Source organism: Hemiscyllium ocellatum, chromosome 2, assembly GCF_020745735.1.
Source record: "Hemiscyllium ocellatum isolate sHemOce1 chromosome 2, sHemOce1.pat.X.cur, whole genome shotgun sequence".
NCBI classification, from domain to species: domain Eukaryota; kingdom Metazoa; phylum Chordata; class Chondrichthyes; order Orectolobiformes; family Hemiscylliidae; genus Hemiscyllium; species Hemiscyllium ocellatum.
Genome location: NC_083402.1, coordinates 94,651,553 through 94,674,333, shown reverse-complemented (window position 1 = coordinate 94,674,333; position 22,781 = coordinate 94,651,553). Strand labels below are relative to the sequence as shown.

The 22,781-nt window shown below is 38.3% G+C and overlaps 1 protein-coding gene across 2 annotated transcripts in view; it reads left to right on the top strand.

Annotated features, from left to right (window-relative positions):
• Window positions 1-11,725, top strand: part of LOC132824274 (semaphorin-4D-like) — a 220,249-nt gene extending 208,524 nt beyond the window's left edge. For both annotated transcript variants that reach the window (XM_060838614.1, XM_060838623.1), the window contains exons 13-15: window positions 1,663-1,835; window positions 5,536-5,588; window positions 10,588-11,725. In XM_060838614.1, the coding sequence (XP_060694597.1) occupies window positions 1,663-1,835; window positions 5,536-5,588; window positions 10,588-11,513 (1,152 nt within the window). In that variant the 3' untranslated portion in view covers window positions 11,514-11,725. The remainder of the gene's footprint in view (window positions 1-1,662; window positions 1,836-5,535; window positions 5,589-10,587) is intronic.
• The last annotated feature ends 11,056 nt before the right edge of the window (window positions 11,726-22,781 follow it).

Below are 22,781 nucleotides of genomic sequence, written 5' to 3'. Positions count from 1 at the left end.
GCAGAGCCATTCCAAATCTGAAAATTCTTTGCATATGGGAAATTCATCACATGTCGCTACACGCAGCGGGATCCTCAATCCCACAATGTCCATTTATTTTACTTTTTAATGCGATTTGATTGTTGCTGACTAGGTTGGCGTTTATTATCCATCCTAAATGATCTTTGAGAAGTTAGTATTGAACTGTAGCAGTTCTTGTGGTGTAGGTACTTTACAATGTTAAAGAAAGTTCAGCATTTTGACCCAGTGATGATGATTAGACAGCGATGTATTTCCTAATCAGTGTGGCATGTGACTTAGAATGGAACCTTCACATGATTGAGTAAACACTATGTCCTCATTCTTCTCGACAGTAGATGTTGTGGGTTTGAAAGGTTTTAAAGGAACCTTGCCTAGTTGCTTCAGTGTGTTGAACCCATGTATTCATTAGTTTGGATGGTGATTTTTAAGGGGTGGTAAATGGACCACGAATTGAACAAGCTTCTTTTCCTTGGATCATGTGAAGCTTGTTGAATGGTGTTGTAGCTTCACTTAACCATATATGGATAGATTTCTATCCCCCTCCTGGTTTGTGCCTTTCAACGGCAAGAAAGTTAGGAAGTTAGTCACATATCATAGAATATCCATTCACAGACTTGCTCTTGTAACTGCAGTGTATATGTTGCTTGTTCAATTCCACTTTTGATCCATGGTGATCCCTTGGATGTTGATGACTGACTGCTTCAGTGATGGTATTGCTGTTAAAAATCAAGACAGAATAACTAATTTCTCTAACATTTTGGGAATAGTCATTTCTTTTTATGTGTAGCATGGCATGGCACATGGACAGTATATCTTTCTGATCACACATATTCTCCAAGTCTTGCTACATGTAGGCATGGACTGTTTTAAATGAACTGGGCATTGTGAAATAATCAAAGGGAAGTTCATTGATGAAGTAATAGGTGGACGTATTACTAAGGAACTCCTGCAATGACTTTTGTGGAATTGTCATGGATGATTTGCAATAGCGACAGTCATTATCCTCTGTCCTAAACATGATTCAGCCAATGGATGTTTTTTCTGTTATTTCCATTCAATTTTAATACAGCTCATCGATAGTTGATCAAATGCTAACTTAACAGTAAGGGCAGAAACAGAGTCATAGCTTGAAAACGGACCCTTTGGTCCATACAGTCCTGTACTCCTCCCAAACTAAACTAGTCCCACCTGCCTTCGCTTGGCCCATATCACCACCACCCCCCCCCCCCCCGCAGCCCGAACCTCAAACCATACTTACTAAAGTTTTCATCCAATGTCTTTTAAAGTTGTAATTGTACCTGCATCCACCATTTTCTCTAGCAGTTCATTCCACACATGAACCACCCTTTGTGTCAAGAAAGTTGCCCCTCATGTAAATTTTAAATCTTTTTCCTCTCACCTCTATTTTGGATTCTTTGAAATGTAATCAAGCAATAATGCTCAACTTGGACATATTCAGGAATAGGAATTTTGCTGAGAGATTTAGAATTTGATTTTTAGCATTCCATGCTACTTTGATCTTTGCCAGTAACTTTTAGTATGATTGTACTTGATAGTATTCATACTCTTTGCAGCTTAAAAACACAACTTTAATTGATAACACTAAACAGATTAAATTAATATTTGACTTTTCACTTATAGGACAAAAAGTATCTTTATGCAGGGTCTCATTCTGGTGTTGTTCAAGCCCCTGCTGCTTTTTGTGAAAAGTATAAAACCTGCACGGATTGCATTTTGGCGAGAGATCCCTATTGTGTTTGGAGCACCGAAAACAAAAGTTGTGACTGGATTACGAAAAATCATACCAATAAGAGGTCTGTGCATTCAACACAAAATATATTTAAATTTGTAGAGCTATTTTATTAACTTGTGGAGTTTCTTAAGGTGTCAGTGTTCAGTTTTAATGTCATACAAAGATTGCACTGCAGGACATTATTATCAAGCACCAAAAATGTGTTGCTGGAAAAGCACAGCAGGTCAGGCAGCATCAAAGGAGCAGGAGAATCGACATTTCTCCTGTTCCTTTGATGCTGCCTGACCTGCTGCGTTTTTCCAGCAACACATTTTTCAGCTTTGATCTCCAGCATCTGCAGTCCTCACTTTCTCCCTCCATTATTACGAGGCAGCAAAATTGGTGAAGTAATATGCATATGGCAAGCTCAAGAGTCACTTTACTACTTGTCTACTGCTGACAGATTCAGGTGTTCATGCTCCTTGAAAGTGGAGTCACAGGTAGATAGGATAGTGAAGAAGGCGTTTGGTATGCTTTCCTTTATTGGTCAGAGTATCGAGTACAGGAATTGGGAGGTCATGTTGCGGCTGTATAGGACATTGATTAGGCCACTTTTGAAATATTGCGTACAATTTTCGGTTCCTTCCTATCGGAAGGATGTTGTGAAACTTGAAAGGGTTCAGAAAAAAGCATGGACAATTCACCTGACCTGTACATTTTTGGACTGGGAGGAAACCCATGCTGACACTGGGAGAATGTGCAAACTCCACACAAACAGTCGCCTGAGGCAGGAAATGAACCCGGGTCTCTGGCGCTGTGAGGCAGCAGTGCTAACCACTGTGCTACCGTGCCGCCCACAAAGTTCTAGGCTTTCAAGTGGTATCGTGACTTCTATCCCGTAGTCTTAGGTCAAGGGGTAAATGTACGGGAATGGGTTTGGGTGGGTTGCACTTCGGCAGTTCGGCACGGACTTGTTGGGCCGAAGGGCCTGTTTCCACACTGTTAAGTGATTTAATCTAATCTTAAAAAAAAAAGATTCACAACGACGTTGCCAGAGTTTGAGCTATAGAGAGATGTTGAATAGGCTGGGGCTATTTTCCCTCGAGCGTCGGAGGCTGAAGTGTGACCTTCTAGAGATTTATAAAATCATGAGGGGTATGGATAGGATAAATAGACGATGTATTTTCCCTGGGGTGGGGGAGTCCAGAACTAGAGGGCATAGGTTTAGAGTGAGAGGGGAAAGATATAAAAGAGACCTAAGGGGCAACCTTTTCATGTAGAGGGTGGTACATGTATGCAATGAGCTGCCAGAGAAGTGGTGGAGGCTGGTACAATTGCAACAGTTAAAAGGCATCTGGATGGGTATATGAATAGGAAAGGTTTGGAGGGATTTGGACCGGGTACTGGCAGGTGGGATTAGACTGGGTTAGGATATCTGGTTGGCATTGAAGAGTTGGACTGAAGGGTCTGTTTCCCTTCTGTACATCTCTATGACAGTATGACTTTTGGATATATTTGAATTACCGGTTATCTAACATTCAACTTTGTCCATCCCAGAGCCACTACCTTGTTGTTGATAAATCAAAATTGTTTCGTGGACTTAATCTTAATTATAAGATTTTTAAGCCATTATAACGTTGCAAAATGAATGTTTATGGTATTAAAAAGATCATTTGAATTAAGTGATTTTGAATCAGGAGAGACAGGTGAATTATGCAATGTCTTTTTGCTCTTTTCATAATGGATTTTTAGTTTGCATTTAAGATACAATTGCTTGTTTTTTTTCTCTGATGCAAAAAATCCTTTTTTTTTTGCATTATTAATCATTTTTCTCAACCTAAATCTGGATGGATGTTGAATCTACCTGAACCTGCATTTTCATTGCTGAAGGTAGTTTTCACTGCTGCTGCATAACCATGAAGTGTGCATGATCAAAGCCCAGCTTATTGACTTCACCCTGTAGTTACAGTCAATAACAAACTGCTTCATACAAGTTTAGACTGCAGACGAGTTTAGCATGGAAATGTGGCAAAAGACACATTTTGGTAGAAGGAAAATGGAGAGTCAATACAAAGTCAAGGGCACAATTCTAAAGGGTATGCGGGAATAGCGAGACCTTGGTGTGTGTATATGCATACGTTATCAAAGCAAAGAGTATTCTAGACTTTGTTAATGGCAACATAGAGTATGAGACATGAGGCTAAACTAATGCAGGACAAAATGATTAGACCTCAGCTGGAATATTCTTTTCTGGGTGTGACACTGCAGAAATGATGTGAATGTATCGGAGTGACTGCAGAAGTGTTTTATGAGAATGGTTTCGGGGTTAAAATCCTTCAGTTATGAAAATAGATGGAGGAAGTTTGGGCGGTTTTCCTCTAAGAGGAGAAGGCTGAGGAGAGATTTGTTACAAACCTTCAAAATGATGAGAGTAGGTAGGAAGAGTCACTTTATGCTTATAAAGGATTGCAAGCCGGAGGATACAATTTAAAAGCATTTTGCAAAAGAAGAAAATGCAAGGTGTGAAATCTTTCTTAATGTGAGTGCTTCGCATTTGAAATGCATTGTCTGGAAGTGCAGTGAAGATGGGTTCAACTGTCAGATTCAAGATAGCATAGGATGATCATTTAAAGAGAAACAATGTGCAGTTTGAAAGGGAAAATGCAGGAATTTGGCACTAAGTTTAAAAATTCTCATTAAGCCAGTGCAGACCCAATAGGCTAAATGACCTATGCTGTAACAATTCTGTGATTTTGTGACCGTGAATATTGTAATTTCACACAAGCAGAATGATATTATCTGCAGTACCCTGTCCTCCACTGGATCCTAATTTGGACCTGAAACTCTTCAGTGTTCTCCTGTCTGGATGTCTTTGTTGGGCAGTTTAGGTGCAATGGTTCAACAGGAGCAGAGGCAATCCATAAATCTCTGGATTTGTTAAGACGTTTTTGAGCAGAAGTTAAATGTCCTGTCTATCTCCCAGCTCAAAATAAAAGGCGAAAATCTCCTCCTGACATTTCTTGCATAGATGGTGGTCAGTTCTGTTTTCTTCTTACTTAACTTATTAAGTGTTCGCTATGGTTCAGTCAATAGTCATCTCTCCATTTAATCAAATGGTGTGGAATCAAATCCACACCAGAGACTTCAACACAACCTAGACGAATACCTCTGGAACAATACAGAGGGAATGCATTTTTTTTAAATTAATGCACGATACCATTTTCCCATCTAGGTAAATGTGAAAGATTCAGCAACATTTTTTTAAAGAAAGGTGGGGGAGGGAGGGAGGAGGAATGTTTTGCTGGTAGCCAGACAATATTTACTGTGGATTAGTGGTATTGGAAGAGCACAGCAGTTCAGGCAGCATCCAAAGTGCAGCGAAATCGACGTTTCGGGCAAAAGCCCTTCATCAGGATATTTACTCCTCAACCAAAATCACAAAACAGGCCATCTAGTCACTGTCATTTCCTGTTTGTGGGATCCTGTTGTGTGCTAATTAGCTGAAGCACTTTCCAGATCACAACAGTAACTATATTTCCAAGTACTGAGTTGGCAGTGCTTTGGGATGCCTTGTGATTGCGAAAGGCATTCTATAAATGTTTGTTTTTATTTGAATATAAATGTGAAGCCCAAGAAAGTAAGGCTTTGGCACGTGACATGCTGGACGAAAGACTTGATAAATGTATAGATATATTTTGACTACTTTCTTCCCTAAATATTATAACCAGATATCAATAGTTAGCAATTACTAATGATTGATCTGAATTATTTTCTTTCCACAGCAATTTGATACAGAGCCTGAATGGATTTACAGTTCCTTGCAGAGCTGAAGATGGTATGTGGACAAATTTTGATGTTCATACATAATGAAAGGATTCTCCTAATCAATCTGTTCAGAGATGTTATTACACACCGCTAGAGCAGGTGGGACCTGAACCTGGGTTTTCTAGGTCAGAGTTAGAAATGCTACCACTGAACCGCAAGAGCCCGATGCTTATGACGAATATCTTTCAAGTACTGATGAGTTCTGGAGCCACCAGTAATTGTGATACTTAACATACTAGATATTTTCCAATCGATCTGTCCAGACAAGTTATCACATACCTCTAGAGCATATGCAGTTTGAACCCAGACTTCCATCTGTTGTGGCGATTTGCTCAAATCTCTGGATGACTAGTCCAGCAATAGTACACTATTCTATTAGCTCCACACTTACTGCTCATAATGAATGATATTTTTAATCTAGCTGTTCAGATATGTTATGACCCACCTCTGGAGCAGGGTCATGAAAGCAGATCTCTCTGTCTCAAATGTAGGGATATGTCCATTGCTCCACTAGAGCCCACTATTGCTAATGAAGAACTTATTTTGAATCTGCCTGATCAGAGATGTTATTTTACACCTCGGGAGCAGGTGGGACTTGAACGCAGGCCTCCTTGTCCAGAGGTAGGGACACTAATATATTCTACAAGAGTTATATTGCTCATGAAGAACTGCATGTCTTTTCATTGGCACCAGCTAGACAGATCAGATGGTAATGTGCTAGTGAAATTGATGCCAGCAGCCAGATTAGCTTTTCACCAATATTTTTGCAAAGCATTCTAGAAGTCTGCATTTAGATGTCTGACAGATTAAGTCTTAGTGTTCCAAAAAAAAGTCTTACGAATGAATCAGTTTGTATCATTGATCTTGTGCATCAAAAGCTAGACGATCTGGATGATCTACATCTGTATTGACTGTGACAAACCAATCATGTATAGAGCAGCACCCTAAATGAAAATTACATTTAGGTAAGAGCAGAAAATTCTGATGTTGCAATGATGTGAAACCTTGGAGCATTAGAATAATGTGTCTATATGAGATTGTTAGTCAACATAATAAATTGCTTCCATTTTTATAGTGAAGGTTCACCTGTGGTGCTGTTCAGAAATAAATTGCAAAATTTTGACCCAGCAGCTGTTAAAGAATGGCAATAAAAATTTGAGACAGAATGGTGTCAGGCTTGGCGGGGAATTTTCAGGTTGTAGTGTGCCAATGAGCATGGTATCCATGCTGTATCTGTTGGAAAGTTGTGGGTTTGGAATCTGCTGACTAAGGTTTGTTGAGTTGCTACAGTGAATCTTGTACATGCACCTCTGCAGTATAAAGGGACCTTGATGAGATGGGCCAATCAGCCAAGGAGTGACAAATGGAGTTGAGATGTTGGTAAGGCAAACCAAGGCAGGATTTACACAGCTAATGGTAGGGCCTTGGGGAGTGTTGCTGAACAAAGACATTGAAAGGTGCAGTTCCTTGAAAGTCGAGTCACAAGTAGATAGAGTGAACATTTGAGATGAAAATGTGTTGCTGGAAAAGCGCAGCAGATCAGGCAGCATCCAAGGAACAGGAGATTTGACGTTTTGGGCATAAGCCCTTCTTCAGGAATGAACATTTGAGATGCCATGTTTCAACTGTACAGAGCATTGGTGAGGCCACTTTTAGAATAATGCATACAATGCTGGTCCCTCTGTAGGAAGAATGTTGTTAAACTTGAGAGGATGCAGAAAATATTTATCAGGATGTTGCTGGTACTGGAGGGATTAAGCTATAGGGAGATGCTGAACAGGCTGGAATTTCTTGCTCTGGATCATCAGAGACTGAGGGAGAACCTTGTAAAGATTTGTAAAATCACGAGGAGCGTGGATAGAGTGAATAGCCAATGTCTTTTCCTAGGTTAGGGGAGTCAAAAACTGGAAGATGTAGGTTTAAGGTGAGAGCGGAAAGGTTTAAAAAAGACCTGAGAGAGAAATTTTTCATGCATAGGATGGTGCCTGTATGGAATGAACTGCTAGAGAAAGTGGTGAAGGCAGGTGTAATTACAACATTTAAAAGGCATCTGGGTGGGTTAATGAATAGAAAACGTTTAGAGGGATATGTGCCAAACGCTAGCAAATAGGAATAGGTCAGATTGGGATGTCTCGTCGACAGGGATGATTTGAACTGAAAGGTCTGTATCCTTACTGTATGACTGATTGCTTAAGGTAATGGATAGGGTGCCAACTGAGCTGCACACATTCAGCCTAATGAAGACTCCTGACCTATAACTTGTCAATAGGGTCAGGCTTTGGGGAAATAGGGAATGAATTATTTATTGAATGAACTGAATAGATGCTTAGATGGGGAAAATGCAAGAGGCATGTTCTCGATGATTGGGGATTCTAGAACCAGGGTTCACAGTCTTCAAATAAAGTATAACTTAGGAATTTCTTCACTTAGAGGGTGGTGAGCCTCTGCAACTGGAAATATTGAGGCCAAAATGCTGAAAACTTTCAATAAAGATGTAGATATAGTTCTTAGGACTAAAAGGATCAAAGGATATCTGAGAAAAGTGGAAATGGGGGTGCTGAACTGGAAGATCAACCATTATCATCTTGAATGGTGGACCAGGCTCACAGGGTCAAATGGCCTACGCGTGCTCCTATTTTCTGTGTTTCTATGAAAGAGTGATTGAGTCAGAAACTCTCATAACATTTAATTAGTATTTAGATATTCATTTTTGTTTCCATAACTTCCAGGGCTATGAGCCAAGAGCTGGAAAATGGGATTTGTGTAGTCAGATCTGTTTTCCAGCATAGTAATGATAGGCCAATGACATCCCTGTGAAGATACAACTAAATGGCTTACTAGATTATTTCAGAAAGGTTGTGCACATGTTACTTGTCACTTATAATCAGCATTCCCTCTAAGCTGCTTGGCAGTGTATATGTGCAGCCTGTCCTACATTCCATGCAGCCTCTGATCATGGCATTGTTTTCCAGTTCTGGACATTGCTGTGTGCTCAAATCTTGCAGGTCCATGCAGAATAAAAAATACAATTCAGGGAGCACTGCTTACCTCCAACAGCCCTGAATGTTGGTCACACCTTGTATATGAATAGTTGCAAATGGAACTGAACACTCTCTAATAATCAGTAGACATTCCCAGTTGTGAAATTATATTAAAGCGAAGGTCATTGAAGACAGTTGGACCTAGAGCATTGACCTGAGGGACCGCTGTAGCAATTTCCTGGGCCCGAGGTGATTGGCTTTTGAAAAGCCACAAATGACTTCCTTTGTGATAGTTATGTCTCCAACCGTTGGTGATGGTGTCCCCAGTTCCTATTGACTTCAGTTTTGGTAGGCTCCACGATACCACAGTTGATTTTTGACTTGGTTGTAATTCATCTCTGGGATGCAACGTTTTTGTTTATATTTTGGACCAAATTTACAATGAGATTGACAGCTAAGAGATTCTTGAGGAACTCAAAAGTGCACATTCTTGAGCACATTATTGCTGTGTAAGTGCCACTCAGAAACACTTTTCTTCCATCATTTGCTGATGTTTGAGAGATTTGCCTTTCTTTTTCAGATAGGGCATACCTTGACAATTTTCCATGTTTTAGAGTAGAAGATAGTGTTGTAGATGTTGCAGATTAGCTTAGGGCACAGCTATTTCCAGAGTATAAATCTCTGTTTGCTACTGACAATATGATCAGAATCCATAATTTTGGCTATGTTCAAAGAAGTTTATATTTTTCTTGATATCATGTGACTGAATGTTCTCATCTCTGATTTTGGGGACCACAGGAGGAGACTGATACAAATTATCCACTTGAAGTACTGGGTTTTGTCATCATTCAAAATTGGAGTGTTTGTGGAGTCTTCTCCTCTCATGGTGGACAATTAAACAACTGACTTTCATAAATAACTGTGGCATTGAATCCAAACCCCGAGTTTCAAATGTAGTTCTGACTCCCTGTGGACTAATTAGCTTTCCAATTGGAGATAGGAAAATCTGGTATTAAATCTGAGTGCCCAGATTGCACTCAAACTCTGACTAGCCAATTTCAGAGTAATGCTTTGTGAAGACCCTGGAATAACTAGACCATTCAGTTACGGTTTGTGTATAGTTTGGGAATAACTGAAAGGTGGACTCTCCCTTACAAAATAAAAAAAACTTTAGAAATTTTTCTCTGAACAAAAAGTCCTTTTCTTTATTATCACCTAAAATCTGTGTTCAAGTCATATATGACTGGTGAAACAAAAAAAATGGTCCACTAGCAGAACTACTATCAAGAAAAATTCAAATTTGTCATTATTTAAAACAAATATCATACATATATAGGTATATAACATAGCTGGAGTAATCTAACAAGGAGTGTCTATTTTGATGTTTTTGAACTTGGAAAGTAGGCTCGTCACAATTAGAAAAATACTTGAATTTCTATTAACATAATGGCCAAATAAAATTGGTGATTTGTCAAATGCAAATATACAATGATTGAAACACTATCTTTGAATATTTGAATGTAGAATTCTCATTCCACAGTCATTTCAGAGTCTCTAATCCCTGTCTTGACTAAACTTTATGCAGTGGTCCCTAGATACAAGTTTTGAGAATGAAAAATAGATTATGATGAAAGAGGTGAGGAAAGGAAGAGAAACTATTGTGTGTGGTGGACATTTTAAAATCTTGCAAATCTTCATATTTTAAGTTCGCAGCTCATTTAAGGCATTTGTTGAATGAACATGACAATAAATATGCTTAATATAATAATAGTTTGATTTCAATTTATAATTAACCATAATGCAATTTATTTGATTATAATAAAAAATGAAAAACTCTACATTCTTATTTATAAATACACAAAACTGGAAATCTTTAAGCCAATACTTTGGTGTGCATTTTGCACTGTTGGAGCTCCACATAAATTTTGAATATTCAAATTGTCCTTTGTGATTGTACTTTTAAGAAAGCAATTTGATCTGACCATGTTAATTAAATATGCGTTATTTCTTCTTTGTTGTATTTTATAGTGGAATCTGCAATATCAGAAGAACATCATGTGGATCCAGGAGGATTTAAAGAATTGAAATGCTTACCCATGTCTAAACTGGCTAAAATTATATGGAAGTTAAATAACAATACTCTCAGTGAGAATCCAAAATACCGACTTGTTCAAAACAATTTGCTGATTTTCTCTGTAAATGAAGATGATTCTGGTACCTATGATTGCTGGGCAGTAGAATCTATGAAGGGACGCCTGTATGAACACCTGGTGCAAAAGTATTCTCTGATCGTAGAGGGTCCATCTAAAGTTGTAACAACCTCCCCAACTACACCCTTTGCCAAAATGGAAGGTAATTCTGCAACAACTCGGACAAGCACAGATCAAGAACAGAGATCTCCTCATACACTCACACCCCAGATTCAAACTGATATGTTCATATCAACCGTGCCATATACTTCAGTCTCCCCATTCTCAGCCCCTCCACTTCCAAATTCAGTAGTAGACACTCGAGCTATTAGTGAGCCTTCAACTGCAGAAAGTAATGATAGAGTTTTATTATCTTTACTTGTAGTGATTACACTTCTTTTCCTAATCCTAATTTGTTACAATTGTTACATGAAATACTTGCCAGGTCCTTGCCTGAAACTACGTCTGTGTATAGTCAGTAATGAAAAGAAACCAGAATTTGATTATGATGTGTCTGAGGAGCTGGTAAAGCACCAGGCAGTGAAAATCAATTCAGATAATCAAGGTAGTGAGCAAATTCCTGCTGGTGACAAGGGTTATGAAACAGAATCAGACTGTGGGAATGGCAAAATTCCAAGTTCAGAGAAAGCTCAAGAGCTCAAGCAAATCCAAGAAAACCACTCCATTGGTTCGATTGATGCAGAGAAAGATGCAGATATTCCTGACATTAAATTCATTGATGAGGAAGTTCAGAGTCTTTGCTAGCATATTTTTGTATTTCTCATAGGTTTATTGAAGTTCAGCTGGTTGCAAGCGTGAGTACAGAAAGTTAGAAAAAAAGAGAAAAATCATGTAAAACTTTAAAAGGTTTTTATTAGATAAGCGTACTTCTTGGTAAATGATGTTAAAAGTGAATATCAATCTCACTTTCAACCTGCATTATATTCAGCAATCTCTATTGTTTTCATGTGCTCAGTATACAGGTCATTTGAGTTTCATTCCAAATTGGAAATTAATAATTTATCAAATTGGTAAATCTCAAAAGTGCTGTCCAAATTGGAGCATAAATCTTTTTTTTGCATATACTGTATATATGGTATTTTGTATTGCACTGAAAATCTGGAGTAATATTCTGTTTAGAAATTATTGTATTTTGTTGCTGCATCTAATGTAGGTTGATGCTTTTGTTTATGCTAACACTGTACAGCAACTCAGGGATCAAACAATGAACAGTAGATATGTGTTTTCTTTAGCTTGTCTCTTGCCAAAAGGCTGTGTGTTGTACAAACTTTAGATAGCTTTAGTTTACAATATGTGTATGCTACAGTAAAACATGGGGTCCATAAAAATGTGATTGAGTGGTGAAACATTTTAAAAGGGAAAACTAACATTTTTAATATGCTGTTGCTGAGCCATGCCACAATAGAGTGCTTAGTTGCCAAGACTTTTCATACTTGTGGAAGACTTTTGATGCTCAGCCAAACACACAACCAATTGTAGCCACATTGCCATAGAGATTAATTTTTCCAAACAGTGTGGCATGGGACAAATTCGTATGCTGTGGACACATTATAATATATTGTATGGCTACATTGTTGGAAGGAGTGAATTCTTACAGCTGTGAAGTCATTAATGTTTGAGACTGGATTTTTAAAAAGCTGATCCAGTGGACTTTGGTAAGACTAAAAAAGCCAACATTGGAACCTGTGTTTTGCTGCTATAGACGTTCAGTCATTTTAGTAACCTACTGAACTGCTATTTAGAACAAGACCCACTGGTGTAATTAACTGGCTTTTTAATCTGCCATTGCCGCAACATTTTTAAGTTTATGCATGACAAGTAATTTCATTCTGTTTTCTGGCATCTTTATTTGCTACTGTGTATATAAGCAAAGACATGTTCCTTCTGAAATTACTTTATTTCAAGAAAAAAGTCTCAAAAGGTTTTATATAGAGCTAAATTCTAGGGAAATGAGCATTCTGTGTGGTACATTTAGTGGTACAAGTCATAAAGGAAATGGTGTGTAAAGTTTCATTTTTAATTGTGTAAAAAGTTAAAGCCAGCAAAAATGTCCTGTACAGAGATATTTTAAACCAGTGAAAATTTAATTGAGCCTTGTGTGTTTTTCTGCATCTGCATTGCAATGCCAAAAGTTTATGCAGTCCTTTAAATACCACTACTACTTTGCCTGACTCAATCTATCGCCTTTTTTTTTATCCCTTTTTAATGCATGATCAATCTTGTTGTGTCTTTAGAACTCTGTTTGTTTTGTACCTTTCTGTCTCACAGCTTCTCCTGTTTTACCTTTCACTCCTATCGGTCCCTCCTCTACCTTTTGGGCCTGGTCCATCTTCTCCCTTTGCTATTACCCCACCTGAAGGGTCTTCTCATGATTGGTCCAGTGCAGACAGTACAGTGGTTCAACTGTTACCACCACTGCTGAGCGACCAGATACTTAATGTGTGTAGCCCTGGATCTGTTCACCTCTTCTGTCAAGCTATTGGTGAGTGACCATCTGCTAACAGGAGTAATTAACTTTTTATTAAGTGGAAGCAGGATAGAGGCAAACCTGGCCACCCTAATTGCATTGAAGCAACTTGCCTCTTCTTTACCAAGGAAGAATGTTTTACATGTGGTGATATTGGAATTCTGTAGACTTCTCTAAGTTCAAAGCCAGTCCCTGATATCCTGTTAGAATCTTTGTACTTTATGATAATGTAAACAGAGTTTATCTGGGACCTAGAAAGACTTTTTCATTTTTATATCTTTCACTTAGCTAATAGCTTGTTATATGTGGTACTATGGTTTTTTTTTATTAAGTGAATATATGTATTAATTACTTTTGATTATAAGCTGAAATAGTATGTTTTTACAGAGACTTGCACAATAAAACTTAAATCAACAATCCACTGTACTTTGCAGGTATAAATGTGCATGTATTGTGACCATTGTTCAAAATGATGCAATATTACGTAATTGTGATATTTCTAGTACATCTCATCGTTGAATTTTTTATTGCACACTTCCAAAGTTGCTCAAATTGCAACACACTTAGTATTACATGCTATTAATAGAATATGGAGTAAATTTCCTTAGGACTTCTTTCATTCAGTCAACGTAGCCTTGGTTGAACTCTGGATATCTGCTTACACATGTAAATGGGATTATTTCAGCTGGAGCTTTAGCGATGAAGTAGGAGAAGCCCCAAAGAAGACTGTGTTTGTTTCTGGTTGGCTGGCTATCTGACAAAGAATATTAATCTCTAATGATGAGATTACTGTTTATTAAGAGCACAAAAATAGTTACTGAGAGATTCAAATTTGAAACTTTGTCGTTATCAAGATTGACACTCAATATGGTTCTAAATATATATTATCTTTAAATAAAATCAATTTAATTCACTCAATAGTTACTTAATTGTGCATGTTCTGGCTGAATATGAAAATCTTTACCTCTGCTACTTGTTGACTTTTATCATATTAAAAAAACTTGCTTTCAAAACTGAATTTGATGTTTTTATCTTACTTTTAGAGGCAGAGTGATATAATGTATTTCCTGGTACTATGCTTTTTGATTGGAAAGGAAGAACAGTTACCAAAAATTAAGAAAGAAGATAGAAGTTCCTTTTGTACAGGAAGTTAGTTTGACGGTGGCACAGTGGTTAGTTAGCACTGCTGCGTCACAGCACCAGAGACTTGGGTTCAATTCCCGCCTCAGGCAACTGTCTGTGTGGAGTTTGCACATTCTCCCCGTGCCTGTGTTGGTTTCCTCCCACAGTCCATAAATGTGCAGGTTAGGTGAATTGGCCATGCTAAATTGCCCGTAGTGTTAGGTGAAGGGGTAAATGTAGGGGAATAGGTCTGGGCGGGTTGCTCTCCGGAGGGTAGGTGTGGACTTATTGGGCCGAAGGGCCTGTTTCCACACTGTAAGTAATCTAATCAGTGGCCTGCATTATGCTGCTCAGTGCTGAATGATCAGGTGAAACCTTTGGAGACAAGAAAGTAGTTGACAACAGACTTTATTGGCACTGGAAATTGATCAATATAAGTGCAATAGATTAATAGCTAGAGTACTGTGAATTCATTTTCTGTTGAGAGTTAGTTCAAATGACTAAATGTGAATTTGGAACAATTGTTTTAGAGAGGATGCAAAAATACTTCATGGCCCCATAAATGGATCCTATGACTAAGGAGAGGACAAATTTGTTAACGTTAAGTAAAACTGAATCACCATTGAATTAATTACATGCAAAGCTTGTTACTGCTACAAATATTTGTATAATTACTTCAACTAATGTGGTCCAGCATGTTCCTGTGTTCATAGCTACGTTTTCAAACTTTAGTCAGGTACAATTAGATGAAAAACAATGTTTTCTTACATTCAGTTACATTTCTTACCTTCCCTTACATGATTTTACTAAATTGATCCCCCATGAAGTAGTCAAGCACCAGCTGACATATTTGTTAAATGATGCAAATTTTATGTAATTTGTATTTGGTATACTGTATATCATTCTTGAGTGACAAATCTTAAGCTTCTTATGTTGAAACTAATTTATTATCACTTTCCAATAATAGATTAAGAGATGAGTTTCCTTGGGACATCTCTCACTCAGTGATTGTGGCCTTGGCTGAACTTCAGAAATCTGCTTGCACACATAAGCAGTTTTTCAGCTAAAATTATGGCAGTGGAGAAGGAAAAGCTGGCTCAGGAAGTTGTAGTGTTAGGTAAGCCATAGGTTGACTTTCAATACAGGGTGACCCCCGTATCCTTGGGTCCGGTTTCCGCAGTTTCAGGTATCCGCAGTTTACTGCAGCCCAAAAAACATAAAAGGGGACGTTCCAGAACCAGGGACCAGGAGGCTTCCAGGAAGATACATTTCCCATTTAAAAGAATGGGTTCACACCTATCCGTGGTTTCATACTTCTGTGGCAGGTCTTGGACCGTATCCCCTGCGGGTATGGGGGTCTACTGTACAACTTTGTTTAATATAGTATATCTCTGAACTGAGTCTCTGAAAAGATGTCACCCGCAGCTCAAAAGAACTACCATTGGGAGGACAACCTGAGGCACTCTGAAACCATCTGCTTTTGGTAGAATTAATATTGTGTTGTCCTTTAACAATCAATTAATAAATGATGATTTGTGTTTTGAATGCAGATATTTTCTATTGCAAATTATTGCCAGATTTTTCTGTTAAATTATTAGACCTGGGTGGTGGCTCAGTGGTTAGCACTGCTGCATCACAGTGATAGAAACCTGGGTCTGATTTCCCCCCCATCTCCCACTCCCAGGATATGTAGAAACCCATCACTTGAGCAATGGTTTTGTGTGGAGTTTGCACATTCTCCCTGTGTCTGCGTGGGTCTCCTCCAGATGCTCCGTTTTCCTCCTCCAGTCCAAAGTTGTGCAGGTTAGATGGATTGATAATGATAAATTGTCCCATAGTATCCAGGGATGTGTAGGCATTGTGGATTAGCCATGGGAAATGCAGGGTCACATGGGTAGGGGTGTGATTTAGGTGGTACACTGTTTGGAAGGTAGGTGTGGACTCAATGGGTCAAATGGTGTGCTTCCACACTGGAGGGTTTCTATGATTTCTGTGATGATAGTGATGATAGTCCCATGTGTTAGATGATGATGGGAAAATGGTTTAGCTATTTGGTCTTTGGTCTATAGCAATACTAATGGCTTATTATGTCCAGTTAAGATCTAAAAGTCCTCCCACTCCAGATCTGCATTCTTTGAATTGCCAAAATTCACTGTCGTTTGTATTTCTGCATCCCACTTTGTTCCTGCGATCAAGTGTATTATTCAACACAGGTTCAGATTCAACTTTAGGATGAATTCCTTCTGGTGACTTTTTTGTTCAAATTCTTTTAGTCTAAAAGCATTGGAATTACCATATCAACTTACCCCTTAGAGCACTTTATCTCCACGTTTTAACACTGTAGGTACAATATTGTGATTTCCATTTCCTATTCATATAATCCAAAAACTTTGAACCAAAAACGAGTAATGTAGCATATCATACTTACAATGTCTTAATACCAACACTACAATTTTTCTGAAATCCATCCATAGGATTGTGGGGAGAGTGTTCAATTTAGGTGCCTAGTTTAAGTAGCCCTGGTACATTGACTAGCACCTGAATTATGAGCATGACTTTGTCATGTTTTCTTCAATAGCATTCTAATTGACTATGACATAAAGTCCAATTTTCTTAATACTACACCTACTGTGCATTTTATGATGTATTTGCTGCCTGGTAATAATATTTTGAAATGCATTTGACCATCTGATCTCAAAAGTGCAAAGTCAATATTTAGCAGAAGAATGCATTTAAGTGGAATATGTTACAATCAGCAAGAACTTTGCTGGCTACATGTAGATCTGCACTGTGCTTGCATCATTAAAAATGGCATACATCGAAATCAAAATCTCCCCTTAGTGGCTAATCTCTTAATTTATCTATTGACAGTAATATTTTTGAAATTGTCCACATTGACTCAATCACTAACAATCTTCCTGTATTGTACTTTATTTATCCTCTATTGGTCTAAGTTTCATTTATTTCTCCACTGAGTATCGAACCATATGTCATCATTTAATGAGCTAATTCTTAAGAAGTCAAATCTTTTAGGAGCAAGTGCAAGTGAACTTGTATGTCAGGTGCATGGAATATATTGTGGTTAGTTCACATATTAATTCAAAATAAGTTATTAAAATGGACTGTGTTTAAAGTAAAGATCTGATCCTAAGTTTGCAACAATGCATACTGCAAAACCTTTTTTGACCTCTGAGGCCTGTTGATGATGAATTAGTTTGCTTTTTGTAAAGTGGGAAATTTCCAAAGATGCTCACCATGGCATGTTTGAAATTCAATATGTGAAGAGTTTCTGCTTTTTATTTAGATTTTCTCCTTTGCATCTCCATGCCTGGATTTTATATCATCTTGACAATGACATAATATGTCGTTATGAATGGTAAACCTACTGTTAGCTTGGCAGGCTTAGTGCCTCATTTCCAGACCCTCATTACTCATTGACAGTCCAAAATATTTGACTATGAATTGTAGTATTTTTATTAATATTATCTGTAGTTTAAAACTGTTTCAGTTTCCAATTAAGTTACAATTTTCCAAAGGGAGGCAATCTTGTGCAGGTTGTTGCTCTATTTTTATGAGAAAGCTCTACATTTCTACTGTGTATCCTGTCAGAGCTTCAGTGGTGCAAAGCCATTCTTACATTCAGTCAGTTCCTCCATATTCCTTATCTGTCAGAGCAAGGCAAACCACATCCCTTTTCTACAGCAATCAGCTGTCTGTATTCTGAAATGTTCAATGCCCAGACAACTGCTTTGACAGCTTCTATGGTAAGTATATGTTAGGGTGCTGAGATGGCAGGGTGCCAGCTGGCTGAGTTGGTGGTGATAGAATGCCAGTTAGTAAGAAGAGTCAGCAGAAGTAGGCCATTCAGCCCATCAACTACGCTCCGCCATTCAATAAGATTGTGGTTGATCCGATAATCCTCAATTCCACTTTCCTGCTTTTTTTTCTCATAATCCTTAATTCACTTACTGATTAGAAATCTGCCTATCTCAACTTTAAATATATTTAATAACCCAGCCTCAACTGCCCTCTCTGGTAAAGATTTCAACAGATTCACAACCCTCTGAGAGAAAAGAATTTCCTCATCTTTGCCCTCAATATGTGCCATCTGGTCCTAGAGTCTTCAGAAGGGAAAGCAACCTTTCCATATCTATCCTGTCAAGTCCTCTTGGAATCCTGTTTGCTTGAATAAGATGTCCCCTCTATTCTTCTATATTCCAATGAGTACTGATCCAATGTACTCAAACTCTTCTCGTAAGACATTTCTTCCATACCTGATATTAGTCGCGTGAACTTTCTCTGGTCTGCCTGCTATATCAGTTTTCTTGTATTAAATAAGGTGTTCTCACTATTCCAGCTATAGTCTTGTATAATTTTAGCAAAATTTGGCTATCTTCCTCAGCAAAGTTGTTAATATATGTTCTAAATAATCGTGGCCCCAGGACTGATCACTGTGACACACCACTAATAATAGGTTCCAAAGATGGAGGTGTTGGGGTAGGGTGGGGGGGCAGGTGTGGTTTTGTTAAGGATGACTGATCATTTAAGTAGTTATAAGGAACCAGGACGATATATTTGATAGTCTAGCTTTTCCTGCATGATTATTTACTTCATTTCAGCAGACCCCAACGTATCCTTTGATTTAAATAGAGACTTTCGGTGGTTCTTTTAGAATCTGCTCCCCATGGATTCCCATGCACAACTCCCATCTACTCTGCCCCAGATTTTCCATTGTTCAGACAGTCATTTGTCCAGAGTTGACTTTTTAAAAAAAAAGTCAGGCATCTGTGAAACCAATCTAGTTCTTGTGCAGTTACCTGAACAGCAATGAATATAGACATTACAGTAGCACCTCAACTTACGAACTAAATCAGTTCCGAAAAGTTTGCAAACTGAATCAATTTTTCCCATTGTTCCCATGGTAGCGTAAAAATGCTTGGATGGCTGTTCACCGCGTATGCGCCAAAGACGAACTGAATGAGATCACATGGGGCCCAAGAGCTTTTGCGTTCAATAAGCGCGTAGCAAAGCAGAACAATGAAACCACCTGGTCGCACACTGACTTTTTACGTTTGTACCTTAAAATTTTGCTTCAACGTATGTATGAAATTCATGTACAATCCTGTTCGTAAACCGATTTGTTCATGAACGTGGTCGTTCATATGTCGAGGCGCTACTGTATTCACAACCTAAGACAACATGGTGGTACAGTGGTTAGCAGTACTGACTCTCAGCGCAAGGGACCTGGGTTCAATTCTTGCTTTCAGTGACTGTATTGAGTTTGCTCCGGTTTCCTCTAGTAGCCTAAAGATGTGCAGGTTAGATGGATTGGATATACTAAATTGCCCCATCGTATCCAGGCATGTGTAGGTTAAGTGGATTAAGTCATGGTATCTGTGGGAATACAGGGATAAGGTTGGGTGGATGGTTCTGGGTGGGATGCATGACTTGTAACCTGCTATCTGTACTGTGGGGTTCTTTGATAGCTTGAGACATAATTACAACATCCAATATAAGATGCAACATCCAATCACAAAAGAATTTGAAACTTAACTGGGCACTCTATTCAAGTTAGTTTTCTTACTTTGAGTTTCTGAACAGGGTATGGGTAGTGCTAACAAAGTTTATGCAATCAACACTACTGATGTAATCACATTCATGGCAAGCATTTGGTTATAGGCCTTCAAATTATTAATAGGTGTTGAGAATCGACGATGTGGTGTGATCAGACTATAATGGAGGTGAGTTCCTGTTCAGAAAAACATTAAGAACACATGTTTTAAACATTTTGCTGGATTATTTCGTTTGGTACCAGCCTCAAAATGATAAGACTTGTTCAGCTCCACTTCACAAATTCAGTGATGCATTAATAATCCAGAATCATAACCATTACTCTGCCATATCCACTTGTACATTTTGATGATCAATACAGGTATTCGTTTTGTAATCAAACATGATCAGATGGAATGCCTGAGACCTAGTGGAACAGGGGTTCAGATGATGGATACATTGATTCAAGGTTAATTGGGTGTGAATTGCTGGTAGAAACCTGGAGAGATAGTAATTGGTGGAGTGAGTTTCGTGAATGTGGTTAACCAAAATAAAGGTCTCACTAAAAGTATGAACTTGGACTTTTAAAGATAGAGGTCATAGATACAGAAGGGAGAGAGGTTCAAAACTGAGTACTTCTCTGGTTGTTAATCTGTTGAATCCACCGTCCCAGAGTGCAGTGGAGGCAGAATCACTTAACCGATTCAAAAAATGGATATGTTTCTGGTGAAAAATGGGATAAAGGGCTATGGGGAGCAAACAGGAGAGTGGGGTTGAGACCAGGAAAAGATCAGCCATGATCATGTTAAATGGCAGAGTGGGCTCAAAGGGTTGGATTGCCTGCTGTCTTTCCTAATTCCTAAGTTCTGACATGGTTAACTTCTGGTGTAGAGGGCAATTGAATCAAAATATAATGTTAGGGGTATGAGCAGAGGAAAAAGAAGTTACAATGTAGACCTGAGTAACAAACAGGAAACACTATATGGTCTTATCTCTTCCATTACTATAACAGGATAAGAAGCAAAGGTTTTTTTTAGGGATTTTGAGCCTGATGATTTGAGCACTGATGTATGTTTGGACGATTGTGTACTTCCATGAATAAAACTCATAAGATAATTTATTGATTGCTTAAAGGGTATGGTCAGATTTTGACAAATTTAGATAAACTGAGGATAGTACCATGGAAGAACATATAATGGAATTCTGTAACTTCTGCAGTCTTGAAGTATACGTTTGAAAATTCACCAATCTGTGGTGATAAGTTATTGAATTGTGCCAACTTATCAAATAAGGGAAGACTGATAGTTTTGACAGGAATTAAATTTACAGATAAACAGATTCAGAAAGCTAACCTTTCCAGCACCATTTGTAACACCAAGGAAGCAATTTACAACTGGAAATTGACAACACCGTGTGAACAAATTTTCAAAACCACTTATATACATTTTGCAAGTGACAATGTGAAAGGAGAGCGACAACCAAAAGAAATGAGGATAGAAAAGCTATTGATAATTTTGAGTATTGAAGAGAATTTGGGATTTGCAATAGAAAAATAATTCCAGAAATGCTCAAGGTGTAGGTAATCAATGTTTTGGGTATGATTCAAAGCATTAAGTTTATTTTTATTCATCCACGGGATGAGAGCAGTGTTGGCTGGCCAATATTTATTGCCTGCTCTGGTGAAGGTGGTGGTGTGCTGCTGGATGAAGAAAATGATAATATTTTGGAAAATCTGTGAAATTTAAATTTATGCAATCAAGTTACAGCTTGGGAAATGGCAACAATCTTTTTGGAACATTGGAATGCATTGTATGTGGACAGTGTCACCTCAGAGTAGATTTGGGAGTGAACATGCCCATAGAAAGAAATGACAAACCATTGAAATAAATCCTGTTTGTAACAGGGGGAAATCAAGCAGTAGCAGTCCAGAAAGAAAAAGAAGACAGACGAGAGTACATAGTTTAACAAGATGAAACATCTAGGACAAACCATGTGATCGTGAAGTATCCGTGACCATGACCAAACTAGAGACAAGTTAACAAAAGATGTTAAACAAGAATGATACAGTTGTGTAAAGGTTTGGGTGTACAAAGAGTTGCCAGAAAGGAACAACAAACGTAATTGCTTAGGTTTTCCTGATTGGATGTTTTAAGGCTAAAGCAGGGCTAGTGCATGAGGTTTTGAAGAAACGGTGAGGGACCAAGAAGTAAAAAAGGTATGCGTTTACACCATGATGTAAAAGCAGGTAAAGCAGTTTTTGAAATTTTCTTGGTTTTATTAGCAGCAAATGTTTGGGAGTGTAGATCAGTTGATTTTAAACTGCATGTCTGCGGTGAGATCAGCTCCAGAGGGAAGATCCAAAATAGGCAGCAAGTGCTGTGTGAACACAGATGTACTTAATGGCATAAATTATGCCCTCTGAGTTTGGTACATCTCAGTAAGGCCTGTTTTATTACATTTGGAAGTCGCACGACACCAGGTTCTAGTCCATCAGGTTTATTTGAAATCACAAACTTTCAGAGTGTTGCTCCTTCATTCCGACGTAGTGCAGGGAAGCGCACAGGCACAGAATATATAGGTAGAGAGATCGTAGCAAGATAATTCCAGGTAATTAAGAGTGTCAACAGGTAAGTACAAATAGTGTGAGTGGAGTACTGACAGACTGAGTAATAAGTCTTTGCAGATGATCATAACTGTCAAGCAGTGTGAATAACAGCTGAATAGCCGGTCAAGGGATGATCTATGAACCGATGAATTAAAAATCAAAAATAATCTATGCCTGTGTGCTTTCCTTCCACTTCACCTGACTAAGGAGCAGCACTATAAAAACTTTTGATTTAAGACAAACCTGTTGGACAATAACCTAGTGTTGT